The sequence below is a fragment of the Chanos chanos genome, chromosome 4 (genome assembly GCF_902362185.1).
Source record: "Chanos chanos chromosome 4, fChaCha1.1, whole genome shotgun sequence".
NCBI lineage: Eukaryota > Metazoa > Chordata > Actinopteri > Gonorynchiformes > Chanidae > Chanos > Chanos chanos.
The window spans coordinates 12,140,128-12,154,255 of NC_044498.1; the positions used below are offsets into that span (position 1 = coordinate 12,140,128).

Genomic DNA, 14,128 nt, shown 5'->3' on the forward strand with positions numbered 1-14,128 from the left:
GTAAATTGTTTTTCAAAACAGCTGGAGAGCTGGCAAATGAACACGCAAAGTGTTGTGATAAAGAATAACAAAAATGATCTAGTACTAGATGAAGAAACAAATCTTCAGGACAGAAACTTACATACCATATTTGCTGTTACTTTTTTACTCAGTTGGCTTAAATACAGTACATGTCGTTAAATGTACAGAAACATAGATTCATTTGAACAAATAAAATGGCCTTGTATTTATGGTCCAGGGTTATATTATACAGAAGAAAATATAAATTAACCAATGTCTCAGATTTTAGGTGTATACTGAGCATCAAGGTTAAGGATTTTTGTGATTGCGTGTTTTCTGAAATCATTTTTTGAAGTCCGTTTAGCTTTTGTGGTCTTCCTTTTCTTCCTTTTATTTGCTCTGGCCTTAAGACTCCATCATTAATATGGGTGTGAAAAATAACATCTCCAAGATTATGGTAAGCAGAATCCAACACACTTGTCCCACAGTTTTACCCGCATAGTTATACACTAGCATACGAAAAAGAATAACCAGATTTAATGAACTGAATAAAATAGTATAAAAATAATGTGATATGGAACTTGCTCGGAGTTTATGACTTTATGATGTACATGATATAGGCAGCAGAGGGCACTATCGCCAACGTTATTTTCGGAGGACAGTCAAGCGGGGATAGTTGAGCTTAGGAGAGTAGCGAGGTGATTCCACAGCTCTGCAGGGTGTAAAGAGCGCCACATACAACGCATGCGCTATGATGAAGTTATTCACGTTGAGAACACGCAACATTTGAGGCGGAGAACTAGGCTTCCCTCAGAAGTGATCTGATAATCAACAAGCTTAGCTTTATGTTTTGGCACATAATTTGCTTAAATTTGGGTATCACAGCAAACGGAGCTAGAGCCATGGCAAGTATTGACATTATTTATTAATAATTATAGGTGCAAGACTGATAATATAATGTAACTACTGGTCGTTGTTTTTGTCAGTATTAACGGATGCATTTACCCGTTTATCAGACAGAGAGCTAAATACGATCAATGAAGTAATTTCAGAGCAGTTTAGCGAGTCATCACAGCATCAGTAAATTAGTGTCTTGGACTATAACCGTTACATTTTAAATTGAGTTCAGTTACAGTGGTACAGTTTCCGTTTGATAACTGATTTAAAATATAAGGAATAAACTATTTTTTCAAGCGACTACTGTTTCAGCTCTCAAGTCAGTATTAAGTCAGTCAACTCCTCATTTTCAATGCATTGAGGACTTCAAGAACTGGAGGATCTGCATGCTAAATTGCAGATGTTGTGCATCTCAAACTACAGCGCAAACAAAAGTAAAGACCTCTTTTCGGTAACATTAAATGTATGTTACCAGTAATTTTACCACCGCCGCGTTACATTTAATTGAATTTGAAGTAAATCAGTTGTGTTTTCAAATGCTTGAGAAAATAGTTGCAACGACCCGGCAATGTTTGTAAATATATAGTATCATGGGCCTCGTGCACTCCTGTGGCTAGAGTATCATACTCGTTAGCAATTGCTAGCAACCGCGCGCGACCGTACCCCGTGTAACTGTGATATCAAACTAGCCAGCTAGCTAAGCAAAAACTCGTAGGATATAATGCCGCCTTGATGTCAGGAATGTTGCTTCCATGGCCTTATGGGCTTTGCGGTTTGTCGCGGTAATTTCCTGTTTGCCCGGAGATTCCTTAAGTATATGTTTTGTTGGCTACCAGTCAGTTGCAATACCACCGTTATTAGCTTGGTAGTTAACATGTTTCCAAGACGCTGAACGGTTGCCGCATCCCGAGTGTGAAAGTTATAAGAGGTGTTACTAAAATGGTTTGCATTAGTATACCGGATGGTATAATACATTTATGCCTTTAGTCGATGAAGTCTTGCTTTCTGCAAAACGTTTGCACATTTACATTTTGATAGACACAATTTCTACCCCTCAAGATTTAGACACTACATAGCCTCTTGTGAATCCTGTTATGTTTTTTGTCATTGGTGAGTTATTCATTGCAAGGACGCGGGACAGTGTCATATCTGTAGTTACCTTCATTGTAAAGATGCGCAAAACCACTTATTTCAGCAACACTGAATGATTTCCTGATTCAAAAATGTGTTTGACATCGGAAAATAACTGTGCATACATACTATCTCAAGTTATATACTTCGACACCTGAGTCTGTAAAAATGTATTTTTTCATTTTTAAAATAAGTGTAATTACTCGTTTGTTATTGTGTTGAAGGGGACATCATGTAACAGCGCATATCTACAGCGCTGTATCATTTAAATATTGCTGTTAAGGACATTGCCTCATAGGAAAAAAACCGGAACAGACCTTGGTTATCGTTATGCACATACGTACGTTGGTATTTGTAAAGTATTGTTATGTTATTGCAACTAAGTCATTTTCATCATATTTGTAGGACAGGAAGAGGCAATGCCGTATCGAAGAATGAAGGACAGAACTTTGGTCTGGCTTCCGTTTGTTATTCCCGAAGTCTGCTGATGTCTATGCATCTTTACTGTTCAGTTTGGAGAGAGAAAAGGAGGGGAAGAGTTGCATGTTAACAGTTTACATTCAGAATTATTTGGCATGTGCCACATCAGAGTCACCCATCAGTCTGGCCAGTGCATTGACAGTTGAAGTTTTAAACATAAAAAACATAAAAAAGTTTCCAGGCCTTTCTTGGCTGTATCCACATACCTTTTTGGCCGCTCTTTTTGTGTTATCTTGTGCTGCTGCCTTACTTGTGTGAAGAAACATGGAGATCAATATGGAATACTGTGTTGCGGAGGTGATGCAGAGGGATGTTGGACGGCGCCTCCAGGTTGGACAGGAAATAATTGACTACATCCTGGACAGACAGAAGTCTTATGATTTGGAACATGACCAGACCATGCTGGACAGAATGGTGGACAGCCTTGCAACTTCTTGGGTCAACTCCAGCAACTTCAAGGTGAGGTGGACCAGAACATCGGAGCTCATTATTAATCGGCAGATGTTTTTCAAATGTGTTAGGATCTGTTACTATTAACAGAATCTCATCTCCGCTACAAAGAGATTGGGTCCGTGATTGCACAGTATTTGACGTTATCTTTACATTAACCACAACAGAGCGATGATGGATGCAATTCCCTTCTCTAACTTGTCAGCAAATGCTTTTTATGCAATGAAATGATTTATTACAGACAGGCATACATTTGGACCCTATATTATTAGTTTTATAGAGATGATAAAATGCTCATTCTGGCCTAAACAAGCACTTTCATTTTACGTGTTGTTCAGAGTTGGGCCTGCTGGAATAGCATTGGCCTCATTATGTCATTTTACTCCAGCAGGATTTTAGGGTGATAGTAGGATGAAAATGGTCATTGATTTAGAAGATGATTAGCAGCTCTGCCTTCATTATAATACCTTTGCTGAGATGGAGTAGGACTTGCATCAGTCAGTTACTTTGAAGTTTCTTTAACCTTCTTTGAAAAACTGTCTTGAAGGATCTTTTAGAGAAGGTTTTATGCATTTTTTGTAATCTCTAATGATAACTTTCCAAGTTATCTTATGTAGTTAAACTGGCACGATACAGCATTTTCTTTCTTTGACGTTCGGTTTTGTCGTCAAAGTGTATTGCGGTGAGGGATACATTCACTGTTATGAGAACTGCGGAAGGTTTTCCAAGGCTGAAATACATGGACTTGGCAAATAAGCTACATTTTGAGGTTTCCTTTTTTTTTGCTGGCAGGGAGCTCTGTCTTGATGTTGTTTTATGTTCTCTGTTTTGGTGAATTGTCTCAAAATAACACTTCACCTTTTTAGTGCCAAGAGAAGGAAGTGCTACAGAAATCAGCAAGAATTTGCCTAGACGTTGGCTGTTTATGGTCGGTTACTCTGGCATTGTTTCTATTGTTTCTGTGGAGAAAAAAAAAAGTTTCCATGACAGTCTCATTGAACAATGATCTCATTATCCCTGTGATTTTAGAGTGTCTTTATTTCATGCAGGATTATCAATGTTATGAAGATATACCCAGTGTTAGCCCTGTGTCATGATAATGTTCATGTTTTATGCTGTGTCAGCAGTGAGCACGAGGAAATTCTATCGTCTGTGTTTTTGAGCTTTGTCACACACAGTCATATGTCGTAGTATGCTGACAATCTTTGCAATATATGTGTTTCATTTAAGATTGATTTTAAGATTGCAGTAATTCCTATGACAAAGGATAATGTGCAAAGCATAACCGATATTTCTTTTAAGTGTGAATTTCACCACTAGCCTAGTTGTTTCCCATGAGTGTAAAAATGAATTATTTACCACCCTGGTTTGCTTGTTTCTGACCATACAACAGATGAAAGCTACGATGGATTAATTAGGTTAAACTGAATTGTGTGTGTGTGCGCTTGTGTGTTTGTGTGTGTGTGTGTATGTGTGTGTGTTTGTGTGTGTGTGTGTCTGTTTATGTGTATGTGTGTGGCATGGCATGGTGTCCCTCACTCACCAGTGACCTTCGTCAGATTGCCTGTTGGTCCACTGAGAGCTGACATCTGTTTGTGCTCCTCTGAGTGCAGTATTTTGGTTCTGTAGAGTCTCTTCCTGGATAAGTCCTACTTTCGTCTTCACTTGGCTGCAAAACCATAAAACTCTGAACAACAGATGATGCCCATTACAAAAGCTTTGTTCCTGAGGTTTGTTCCATCCGGAAAGGAACACTGGAGTACATTGAAACCCTCTTGATTTTTTTTTAAATGAATTTTTTAGTATTTCCCCATTTTCTCCCGATTTGTAGCACCCCAAAAGCCACATTCAGGAAAAATCTGCCTCTCACATGGTAGTTATCTCAGTCTATGTGGGTGAGATTAGCACGAGCTTCCCCTGTGTCAGCAGAAGTCAGTCACCCATTTCTCCACACTTGTTTAGTATCATCAGGTGCTATTCACTCGACTCTGTCTGCTGCTGCAGCGTCAGACTGTCAGTGACTGCCGCCAAGTTAGCCAAGGAGATGGACCCTGACTGAATCGTCCTCCCCAGAGAACGTGGCTGGTTAGCTGTGTACCAGTGCGGTTGAGTTCGGTTTGCATTAGACATCTGCTGTCTTTCTCGTATACTGTTGTTTTTGGTCTCAGCCTGAATTAAAAGCAAACCTAACACTCATCGCAGGCACCTAAAGAGCCATATCTCACCCTTGCTTTTTTCAGCCTTCATCTGATTGCTTAATGCTTTATTGATCTCAAAGGAATCTCCGTAGACAGCCATGACTGTGCTACATTTACTGTAGGGACTAACCCAGCTTAGTCTTGTGACGTAGCCTGTTTGCGTTGTCAGGTGATTGCAGCAGAAGCCCTCTCTCTTACTCAGTATGCGAAGGGTGTTGCAAAGAGTGTGTGAAAGTCACCTTGATGGGAGGGTGGGCAGTGAGGTGGTTTACAGCATGTACAGCTTCATAGACTCCACTAAAGTATGGCTGAGTCATCCTATCACTATCATCAGCTCTCCTCACTCTCAGTTTGTCTGTTTTAGTGCCCCAAATGTGAACGGCTCACTACTGCTACACAGAGAACCAATCCAGCGTTAAAGGACGACTTGATAAACTTCAGCATTTTCATTTAGACACACTAACTAGTGTACATTTTGTCTGACCCTCCCTGTGTAATATGAGCCAAATTATGGATTTGAAATGTGAACGGTAATATAGTCATCTTCTAGATTAAAGCTATGCTACAACCCATCAAAGAGAGAAATAGAGATTGCATGAAATGACTGAACCATGGATAAACTGAATAATCTTTCCTCCCATCTTTCCTGTTTTCTGTCTTACTTTTTTTCTTCTTTGCCCCAAGCACATTCCTTGCCACTTCTATTGCCTTATAGAGTTTCATGCAATAGATGCAGTGTTCAGTAATGAGTCTCATAAAGCCATTGTCAGTCTACTCAACCTTGCTTGTCCTCTCTTAAATTGTAACACAGAGACAAATTAGAAGGTCAGATATCTGAGTTTTAACCTGTGTGTTGTCAGATTTATGTGTCCTGTTGGATGGCTCTTTTGCTCCCTGACCTCAATTGAGTGAGATTATCTTGAGTGGTCAGCAGGGAAGGGCGTGACTTTGATGAATTATGCATCTGCCCTGGACTCAGACCTCTCAGGAAAGAACCTTAAAAGCCTATCAAGATGACATGTCTTTGGTCAGTTCACACTAACTCAAATGTCCATAAAGGTAGAGATGCCAAACATGGTTCAATCCTTTTAGTGAACAAAGTACACACTCGACTCTGTTAGTGCTCACACAAAGCATAAAACATACCCGGCCCTGTAAGGGAAAGCAGGCCATTACATTAGGCCTATTACATATGCACACACTCACATGTTGCATATAAAGAAAGAAGAATCAATAACTGCAAAGATTTACTGACATAACGATCATAAAGATGAGATTTAACACTCTGTCTTTGCACTTGTTCAAGACATGCTGCTTTAAAATAAACGCTGTAGAACTACACACAAAATCTCCTAAATTTCCCATCTGGGTTGACAGATTTGGTAGAGCGTTGGCTAAAGGTAATTCATCAGAGTCATGGTGTGAAACAAATGCTGTATAAATCTCCTGCATCTTTCCTCTGTCTCTCCTTCATTTCTCCTCCTACTTGTAATGGGTGACTCTCAGCCAGCTAATGTAGCTTGGATGAAATTATCCATGAACTAGAGTGTTGTGTGGGCTGACTGTAAAGTTTTAGCTGTATGTACCGAATCTATTTATGGAAATATGGACTGGAGGAGAGGGAGAAAAAAAAAAAATAGAAACACAGAGGCCATGTTTTCTGTAAGTACTGTACACAACCCCCGCTGTGACCTGCAGGAAGACAGGGCGGGTCTACAGACTGAGGTTGAATTGTGTGAATTGGATTCCCACTGTATCAGAGGAAGAGGAAGGCTGCCCTCTGCTTGCTTGCTTTAAACCTTTGTGTTTTGCCAATCTCTGTCCACTTCAGATATCCTCAAGGCCCTCGAGCCCTCAGACACTTTAAGTATGCCACCAAGTGGACAATACCTAGACAAACAGGTGCAGATTAGACAATTACACGTTTTCTATGATTGACCCATAACTGTCTGTATATTTAGTCACATCATGTCTGCTATCTGTCTCTCAGTGTAAACTATCTGGGATTGTTGTTTATTTACAGAACATGAATAACTGGAGCATGTCAGTATTAATGTGTCTGGAGCTCCTCTCCACCTCCCCTGATGTGGAGTAATTCTGCTGTTGTTCAAACCTGTCCACTCTGCTTTTCTGCTTCTCTACCCAAGTGCAGCACTGGTCAGACGGGCTGCATGGCGCTGCAGTGAGGCGCGGAGGAGAAGTCTATTTTAAACAGAATATATGGCTGACCGAGTGGCAGGAAAGACCTGATAAATATGTAATGGCTGCACAGCTTTATCAGAATGTGCTTCATACATCTGGAGAAATGTGCTAAGATCTGAAACATGCTGTTCCGCGCACGCAAGATTAATGCGCGTCTTAACTTGCCCCTTAATGAAAACCGCATTGATGGCATACAGATAGCTGGTTACATCATGAGTCAGGATGAAACAGCGTGAGTGTATAAAGTCTGTGTGTACTAAGATTCACAGACTGATCTAGTGTCTTCACATGCTTAAATAGCATACCTGCATGGCTATTTGGGTATTACTGTTTCAGGCAGATAACTTATCCAGTATGAATGTGCTCGTTGTCCTCTAAACCTAAATCCATTAGCCTGCGTGTAGTGGGGGCAACTTACTGCAGCAAGTGTGTTGCACTCACTTTTCGGATGTAGTGGCATCCAGCAGACTCTGCCCTAATACTTACCACACATCAGCTGTTATTTGGAGACATGAACAATACAAAGGCTTATCAGGGGATTAATGGGCACACAGAACAATTAGAATTAGATCACAGTGGTGAAAATGTGGAACCACCAGGTTGGTCTCACCTATTGAGTCTTTTATTTGACATTTAATAGAACCGCACCCCACAGCTCATACAGTAACTGCCGAGTCCAGACGGCCAATCAGAAAGCTTTCCGAGACATGGCCTGGAAACCCAGTGTTCTCTTGTGAGAGCAATCACCCCACACACAGTAATGAGGACAGGAGTCCCACTGCAGCTCAACAGAGCTTATTTTACCAGTCACACACTCGTACAGCCCCAGTTTGCTCCTCCTCACACTGGATTCGGAGGAAGGAAGAGGTCTGAATGAACCACATGTTAATAGCTTACATGTGAAAAATGGGGAAGATAGCAGCTGTTGTGAAAAGTACAGAAGTTATGACTGTGTTTGTATAGCCGTGCCCATACATATATTCATGTAGCCCAGCTGTTTAATGTATGGTTGTGAGAGAGAGAGAGAATGAGAGAGGGCAAGTTCATATGGCATATACAGGAATTGATTAAGAAGAGCCCATGATTCATATTTACAGACAAAGCCATGCTGACGCAGTATACAGAGGGAGTAGCTGCGTCCAAAACCGCATACTAATGTACTAAATAGTATGTCAAAACAGTACGCCACCATTAGTAGTACGTCCAAATACAGTATGCAGTATGTGGTTGTAGACACAGCTAGTGAGAGAGAGAGCACTGTCATAGTCTCAGATCTGCTCGCTCTTAACGACACCTGCTTGGAATTATGTGTGTGGTTTTGTGAGTGTGTCTAAGTGAGCTGTGGTAGCTTTTAGTTTACATACATTCTCTGGGTCATAAATGACCTGAGCTGTGCTAGCTTTTAATTTACATACATTTTCTGTGTCATAAATCCCTGTTTACTGCTTTCATTCTCCAACGTGCTATAGGTGCTCACTGGAAGGTGATATTGTAGTTCAGAGAAACCCATGCCCTGAAAATAGTGTATGAAAATAAGTGACAGATGCTACCTCTAGGGGGCTCTTTATTTAACGATATGACGATGTTGGATATATAGGTTCCAAAAATTGCACCATAGCCTAAACTAGGAAGTTCAGGTGATGCGAATGTGTTGGTAAGGTGTCAGCAGGGATGCTCTCACTAGTCGTTCATTGAACAGCCCAATCCACCCCCAGACAAGGACAGTTGCATTGCTCTGTGTGACCAAAGCCTTTATAAACTTCCCATGTTGTTTATATCATGGTGTGTACCATGAAATTGTTATTTATGTTCCATCAGTGGGGGAATGTCAGTACAATCTTGGTTTTATATTTATTTATAACGTAGGTTGCTGCTATTCTCAGTAAAAAATGAAAGTCTGAGAGTTTTAATACATTACCCACAATCCTTTGCTCTTCCTATTTGCATTCTGAAGCTGAGTCATTTCTATGTGTATTGATCTGTTTCTGTTGTTTTGTTGTTGGTGCTTTTTGTCTGCTATAGCACCTTAAATTTATTTGTAAACACTAAATAAATACATTTGAAGTTTTTTTTTTTTTAATGTTGTCATTTCTCTCTTTTTAGCTTGCTCTTCTGGGAATGGAAGTAATATCAGCCTTAGTAACAAGGTTACAGGACCGCTTTAGGACACAAATTGGGACAGGTAAAGTTGGCTCATTTGTCCTTGAAAACATTGTTTCATTTTTCTGTCTTTCCATCAGTGGAATTCAGAGTGTGTTATTATCTCACCAGAGACATATCAAGCTCTCTAGTACAGAGGTTCCCTCACAGCAGTTCAGTGTTGATAATCCGTCACAGAACTGTTCATGGTGATATCTTGTCTTGCCTTTGCCAGTCTTGCCTAGTTTAATAGACCGTTTAGGAGATGCCAAAGACCAAGTGAGGGACCAGGCTCATGCTTTACTCTTAAAAATAATGGACCAAGCTGCCAACCCACAGGTAACCTCATGTTTCAACAGCCAAACTGTTCATCCTTACAGAGTGTCTTTAAATGAATGGAGCTGAATGGCTAAGACTGTTCCTGTGTTTACAGTATGTATGGGACCGAATGCTTGGAGGATTTAAACACAAAAACAACAGGACCAGAGAGGGTGTCTGTCTTTGCCTTATTGCAACTCTAAGTGTGTATGTATGGAAGAACAGATTCACACGGTCTTGATCAAATGAACTTCTATGAATAAAATCATCTTTTATTTATTTTAGCTTTCAATATCTAAAGAAGCTTTATCACTTCTTCCTTTTTCACCTCTCATGTTGTCTTTCAGATATGGAGCACAAGGCTTAACACTAAGCAAGGTTGTCCCCCATATATGCAGCTTGTTAGGGGACCCCACGAGTCAGGTAGGCTGCCCTCCTTTATCTTTAGACTTTATCCTTGGTCTTCCTGTGACATTAGAAAACTCTTATCATGGTGGTTGTTGGAGCCCCCTGGTGGTTGAGAAAGGGACTCACGTATACCACTTACCTCATGTTCCTTAAGCATATATTATATAATTTACATGTGTATGTTTTGACCAGTTCATGATAAAAAGCATGTTGTGCACTATTAGCTTCAGTGTGATATTGGAGCTTTTAGATTTTGGTGGCTGAAGATGTGTCTGTGTATTTGATCTGAATGTAGGTTCGAGATGTGGCCATGAATTGCCTAGTAGAGATCTATAGACACGTTGGAGAAAGAGTACGGGTGGACTTGGGCAAGAAAGGACTCCCACAATCACGGTAGATTGCCCATTCGAGTTATATCTTACATTTATAAATTTATCAGTACGTATTTATTGCATTTCTTATATTTAGAAAAACAATAGAAGATGCATATTTGGTGCGTATGAAACTGCTGAAGGTAAAGTAGTCTGACTTTGCTCTGATGAAGTTTTTTTTTTTCTGCTCTTAGGTTGAATGTAATTTTTAGCAAATTTGATGAAGTCCAAAGATCTGGGAATATGATTCTCTCCTCAGGTTAGTGTTAAAGCTCACGTCCTCTGTATTTATGTTTACTGTATAGCTATGGGGTGCTCAAGCTATGTGTCTCTCTTTGTTTGTTTTGCTGTTTGGAGTGACTCATAACAGGTGTAATTTGCATTGCCCGCTTGCAAAACTTTGCTTAGGGAATATACTTTTCGTATGACAAAACTTTTTATAACCCGATACATTCTGTTCATGGATGACATTGCACCAAATTCTCCATGACAATAAATGTAGTGTCTTTATGTCTAGGCCGTGTATTATGTCAGACGCCATGGCTTATGTCTTTTGTTCTCTGGCTGTGTTCCCCCCCTGCCCCCCAGAGCCTCCCCAGTGCTGGTTACCAGAAACACTTTGAAATCATTTTAAACCATTAAAAGCAGAGTGTGGTCATCTGTATTTGGCCCCCAGGTAGAACATCCCTCGTCATGTCATCATGTCTATCCATATTAATCTAAATCATGAGAATGACAGTGTAAAATGATGGCACGTCCAGAGACCTTTTGGTCATTGGCTGCTGTTGTTTGGGATAAATAAACTCATTAGTGTTTTGTTTTCTTATTTGTAATATTTGTGTAGAATGAGGAATAGAGCACACTGAAGAACCAGTATGGTGAACAGGAGCTTTGATAGAAAAAGTTGTTGTTGAGATATGAGAGGTTGTGTCTGAAATGCTGTAGACCCGGGCTGTGGTCGTGTCCTCTAAGGCTTGTGTGAGGAACGTCAGAAAAGTTTATGACACACGCTCTCGCACCGAATGACAGATTTTCACTAATTAACTTCAGTTGAAACCATTTTGCTGTCAAAACGAAAGCCATATCCTAGTCCGTTCATTCCGATGACTGAAAGTTGAAGGACTTTTCTCACATTAGAGGGATGTGTTCAGTCTGTGACTGTAGTCTGACAGGACTATTGATCTAGCTGTGATTGATTTTGGAACTGGCTCTTTTAGTTGCTGCCTTATCATTTTACTCGCCCGAGGCCCATAAGTCTATGGAATAAAAGGCCTAATTATCACAGTCATGGGGTTTTACTTTCAAGACAAGCCTTTGGAGAAAGATTACACTTTTAATCCACTTTCTTTCTTTGTAACTGACCCAAATCAGGAATGGGTACAAATTAAAAAAAAAAGAAAAAGCCCAGCTATTCCTCGTTTTTGAGGAACTCTAATCTGCAGTTTCTCAAGGTTAATTTTCTGAACATTTCACTTTAGATTTTAGAGCAACATTTTAAAGTCATAACAGAGATCTTTAGATGAACAACATTGGTTGTTTCTGGTTAATCTGGAACTCTTAACAAATTAGGACACTTTAGGAAACTGTGCCACTTTCTATCTGTTTTGCAACGAATGCTGGGACGAATGGTTAAATTGCTGAGCTTCCGTTCAGCTAAATTGTTAACAAAGCGTAAAGACAACAAAAGGGCTTCCCAGCTCACACAACACAACACGTCACACTTCAAAGAGACCCTTGGCTTACACATTGACCACACGAGAATACTAATAACCCCTGCTTCGCCTGGATGTCTAGAAAGCCAAGTTAGGGATTAAGGACACTTCTGACAGTAAGAGAGGGATGGGAAGTGACGGAGGTGAGGTATAAGGCTGGGAAAGAGAGAGCCGTCGCAGACTCTTATTATGGAGAACAGTGGCACTGAGTTGTATCCGCAGTCACAAGACAGGAGGGAGTGGAGAGGTGGAGAGAAAGAGTGGAGTGCAGAGAAACAGGGAGGCACAGCAGCACTTCACCTCCTGCACACGCACACACACACACACGCATACACACACGTAACTCTCCCTCTGCCTCTGCTGTAGAGGAAAGAACAGCCTGCAGGCTATGACTACTGGAGAAGGTAAGCTCTTAAGTTGGCTCAAGTTAGAATTAATAATATTTGTGTATGCAGTGTAACCGGTTTTGCTGCAACGCTTATGACATTTTGTGAAGCTTTGGCAGGTGAATGATGGAATTGAAGAGGCAAAATAAAAAGAAAAAGATGCAATGTAGGTTATTTTGCTCTGACATTAAACCTAATGCAGGGCCCACACAGTTAACTGGTAGGCGCTATACAGTTGTCATTCTCATTTCCGTAGCACTTCTGGGATCTATACATGATGTACCTGTGTTAGGTTACTGACCCATTTTCCATGTTGAATGAGGCAGTGAGAGGCAAGTGCACCTCTGTGGATGTTTTTAGAGGGTTTTTGTTGTTTAGTGGTCTTTGATTTGAGACTTTACAGTGAGACAGTAATATATATCTGTTCTAAGGCTCTCAGATTTCTCAGGAGGTATTAAGTATTTACAATGGTTACTTGAATTATTCATTGCATGTGGTCAGTGGTGTGATATTAGAAAATGTGATGCATGCTAAATAGGAAACATTTTTGAGAGGTGGAGGCAGAAGTAATATGTGTTTCACACAGTAATGCTACGGAGTTCTTGCCATTGCAATTCATGTGAACTGTAACTTTGTCAATGAAAAGTTTTGTCCTAATGCATGTTACTTTACTGTACTCTTGCATTCTGAGCCCTTTCAAAGTCTAGAGTCATGGTGAAAAGTTGATGTTTATAATGCTTAAAGTTTCCCTACATTTTTAACTGACGTGTTGATGTTTCATAGAGCGCTCATTAAGCCAATGTGAATGAGTGTGTTTACAGGGGCACATGTGCACGGAGCATCGTTCAGATTGCCCAGGGTGCCTCAGATGCACTGGGTCACAGCAAAAAGGCTGAATGTTGCTTTTGTCTGCTGTTCTGCACAGTCAATTAAGGTGCCCGCTGTGTTCTGTGAATAGATCTCTGCCCATGTGACTTTCAAGTTCTGAACAAAGAGCCCAGAGGCACCATTGGGCTGGCATAGGTGCTGTTTACTGTGCCAGGGTCAAGGTTTGGTTTTGTTGTTGAAAAGGTCCAGGACGACTCAAAACCAGGTGGAAGTCAGTGTGAGTTCAGCTGTACTCGGTTGCTCACTGTTATACTTTAGCTGTATTGTTTAACCTCGCTTTGGCCCCTGTGCCCTGAGCTTTTCTCCACTGTGACGTTAGAAACTGGCTTCTCACTTCTCGTGTGTGTGTGTGTGTGTGTGTGTGTGTGTGCTTGCACATGTGTGTGCACGTGTGTAGGAGCTCTCTTGCTTCCTCTTGTTCTACTTTCAACCCTCCACAAACACATTCTGCAGCACAGTTCTCCAAAACAAGGCCTTTAAACAGTTACCTCACTTATTGGCAAAAGTCCCTGGCCGTTGTTAGGTTTCTATTTGTGTAAGCACCCTCT

At 40.6% G+C, this 14,128-nt stretch overlaps 1 protein-coding gene and 1 non-coding gene across 4 annotated transcripts in view; one reads left to right on the top strand and one right to left on the bottom strand.

Annotated features, from left to right (window-relative positions):
• The first annotated feature begins 2,772 nt into the window (after nt 1–2,772).
• The window catches only part of LOC115810972 (CLIP-associating protein 1-A-like), a 36,325-nt gene continuing 24,969 nt past the window's right edge, over nt 2,773–14,128 (top strand). For all 3 annotated transcript variants that reach the window (XM_030773047.1, XM_030773049.1, XM_030773048.1), the window contains exons 1-7: nt 2,773–2,967; nt 9,462–9,540; nt 9,733–9,836; nt 9,931–10,022; nt 10,163–10,238; nt 10,519–10,616; nt 10,789–10,853. In XM_030773047.1, coding sequence (XP_030628907.1) covers nt 2,773–2,967; nt 9,462–9,540; nt 9,733–9,836; nt 9,931–10,022; nt 10,163–10,238; nt 10,519–10,616; nt 10,789–10,853 — 709 coding nt within the window. The remainder of the gene's footprint in view (nt 2,968–9,461; nt 9,541–9,732; nt 9,837–9,930; nt 10,023–10,162; nt 10,239–10,518; nt 10,617–10,788; nt 10,854–14,128) is intronic.
• On the bottom strand, nt 8,955–9,084 carry LOC115811008 (U4atac minor spliceosomal RNA). The gene has a single exon (XR_004025269.1). It is a non-coding gene; the product is annotated as a U4atac minor spliceosomal RNA (small nuclear RNA).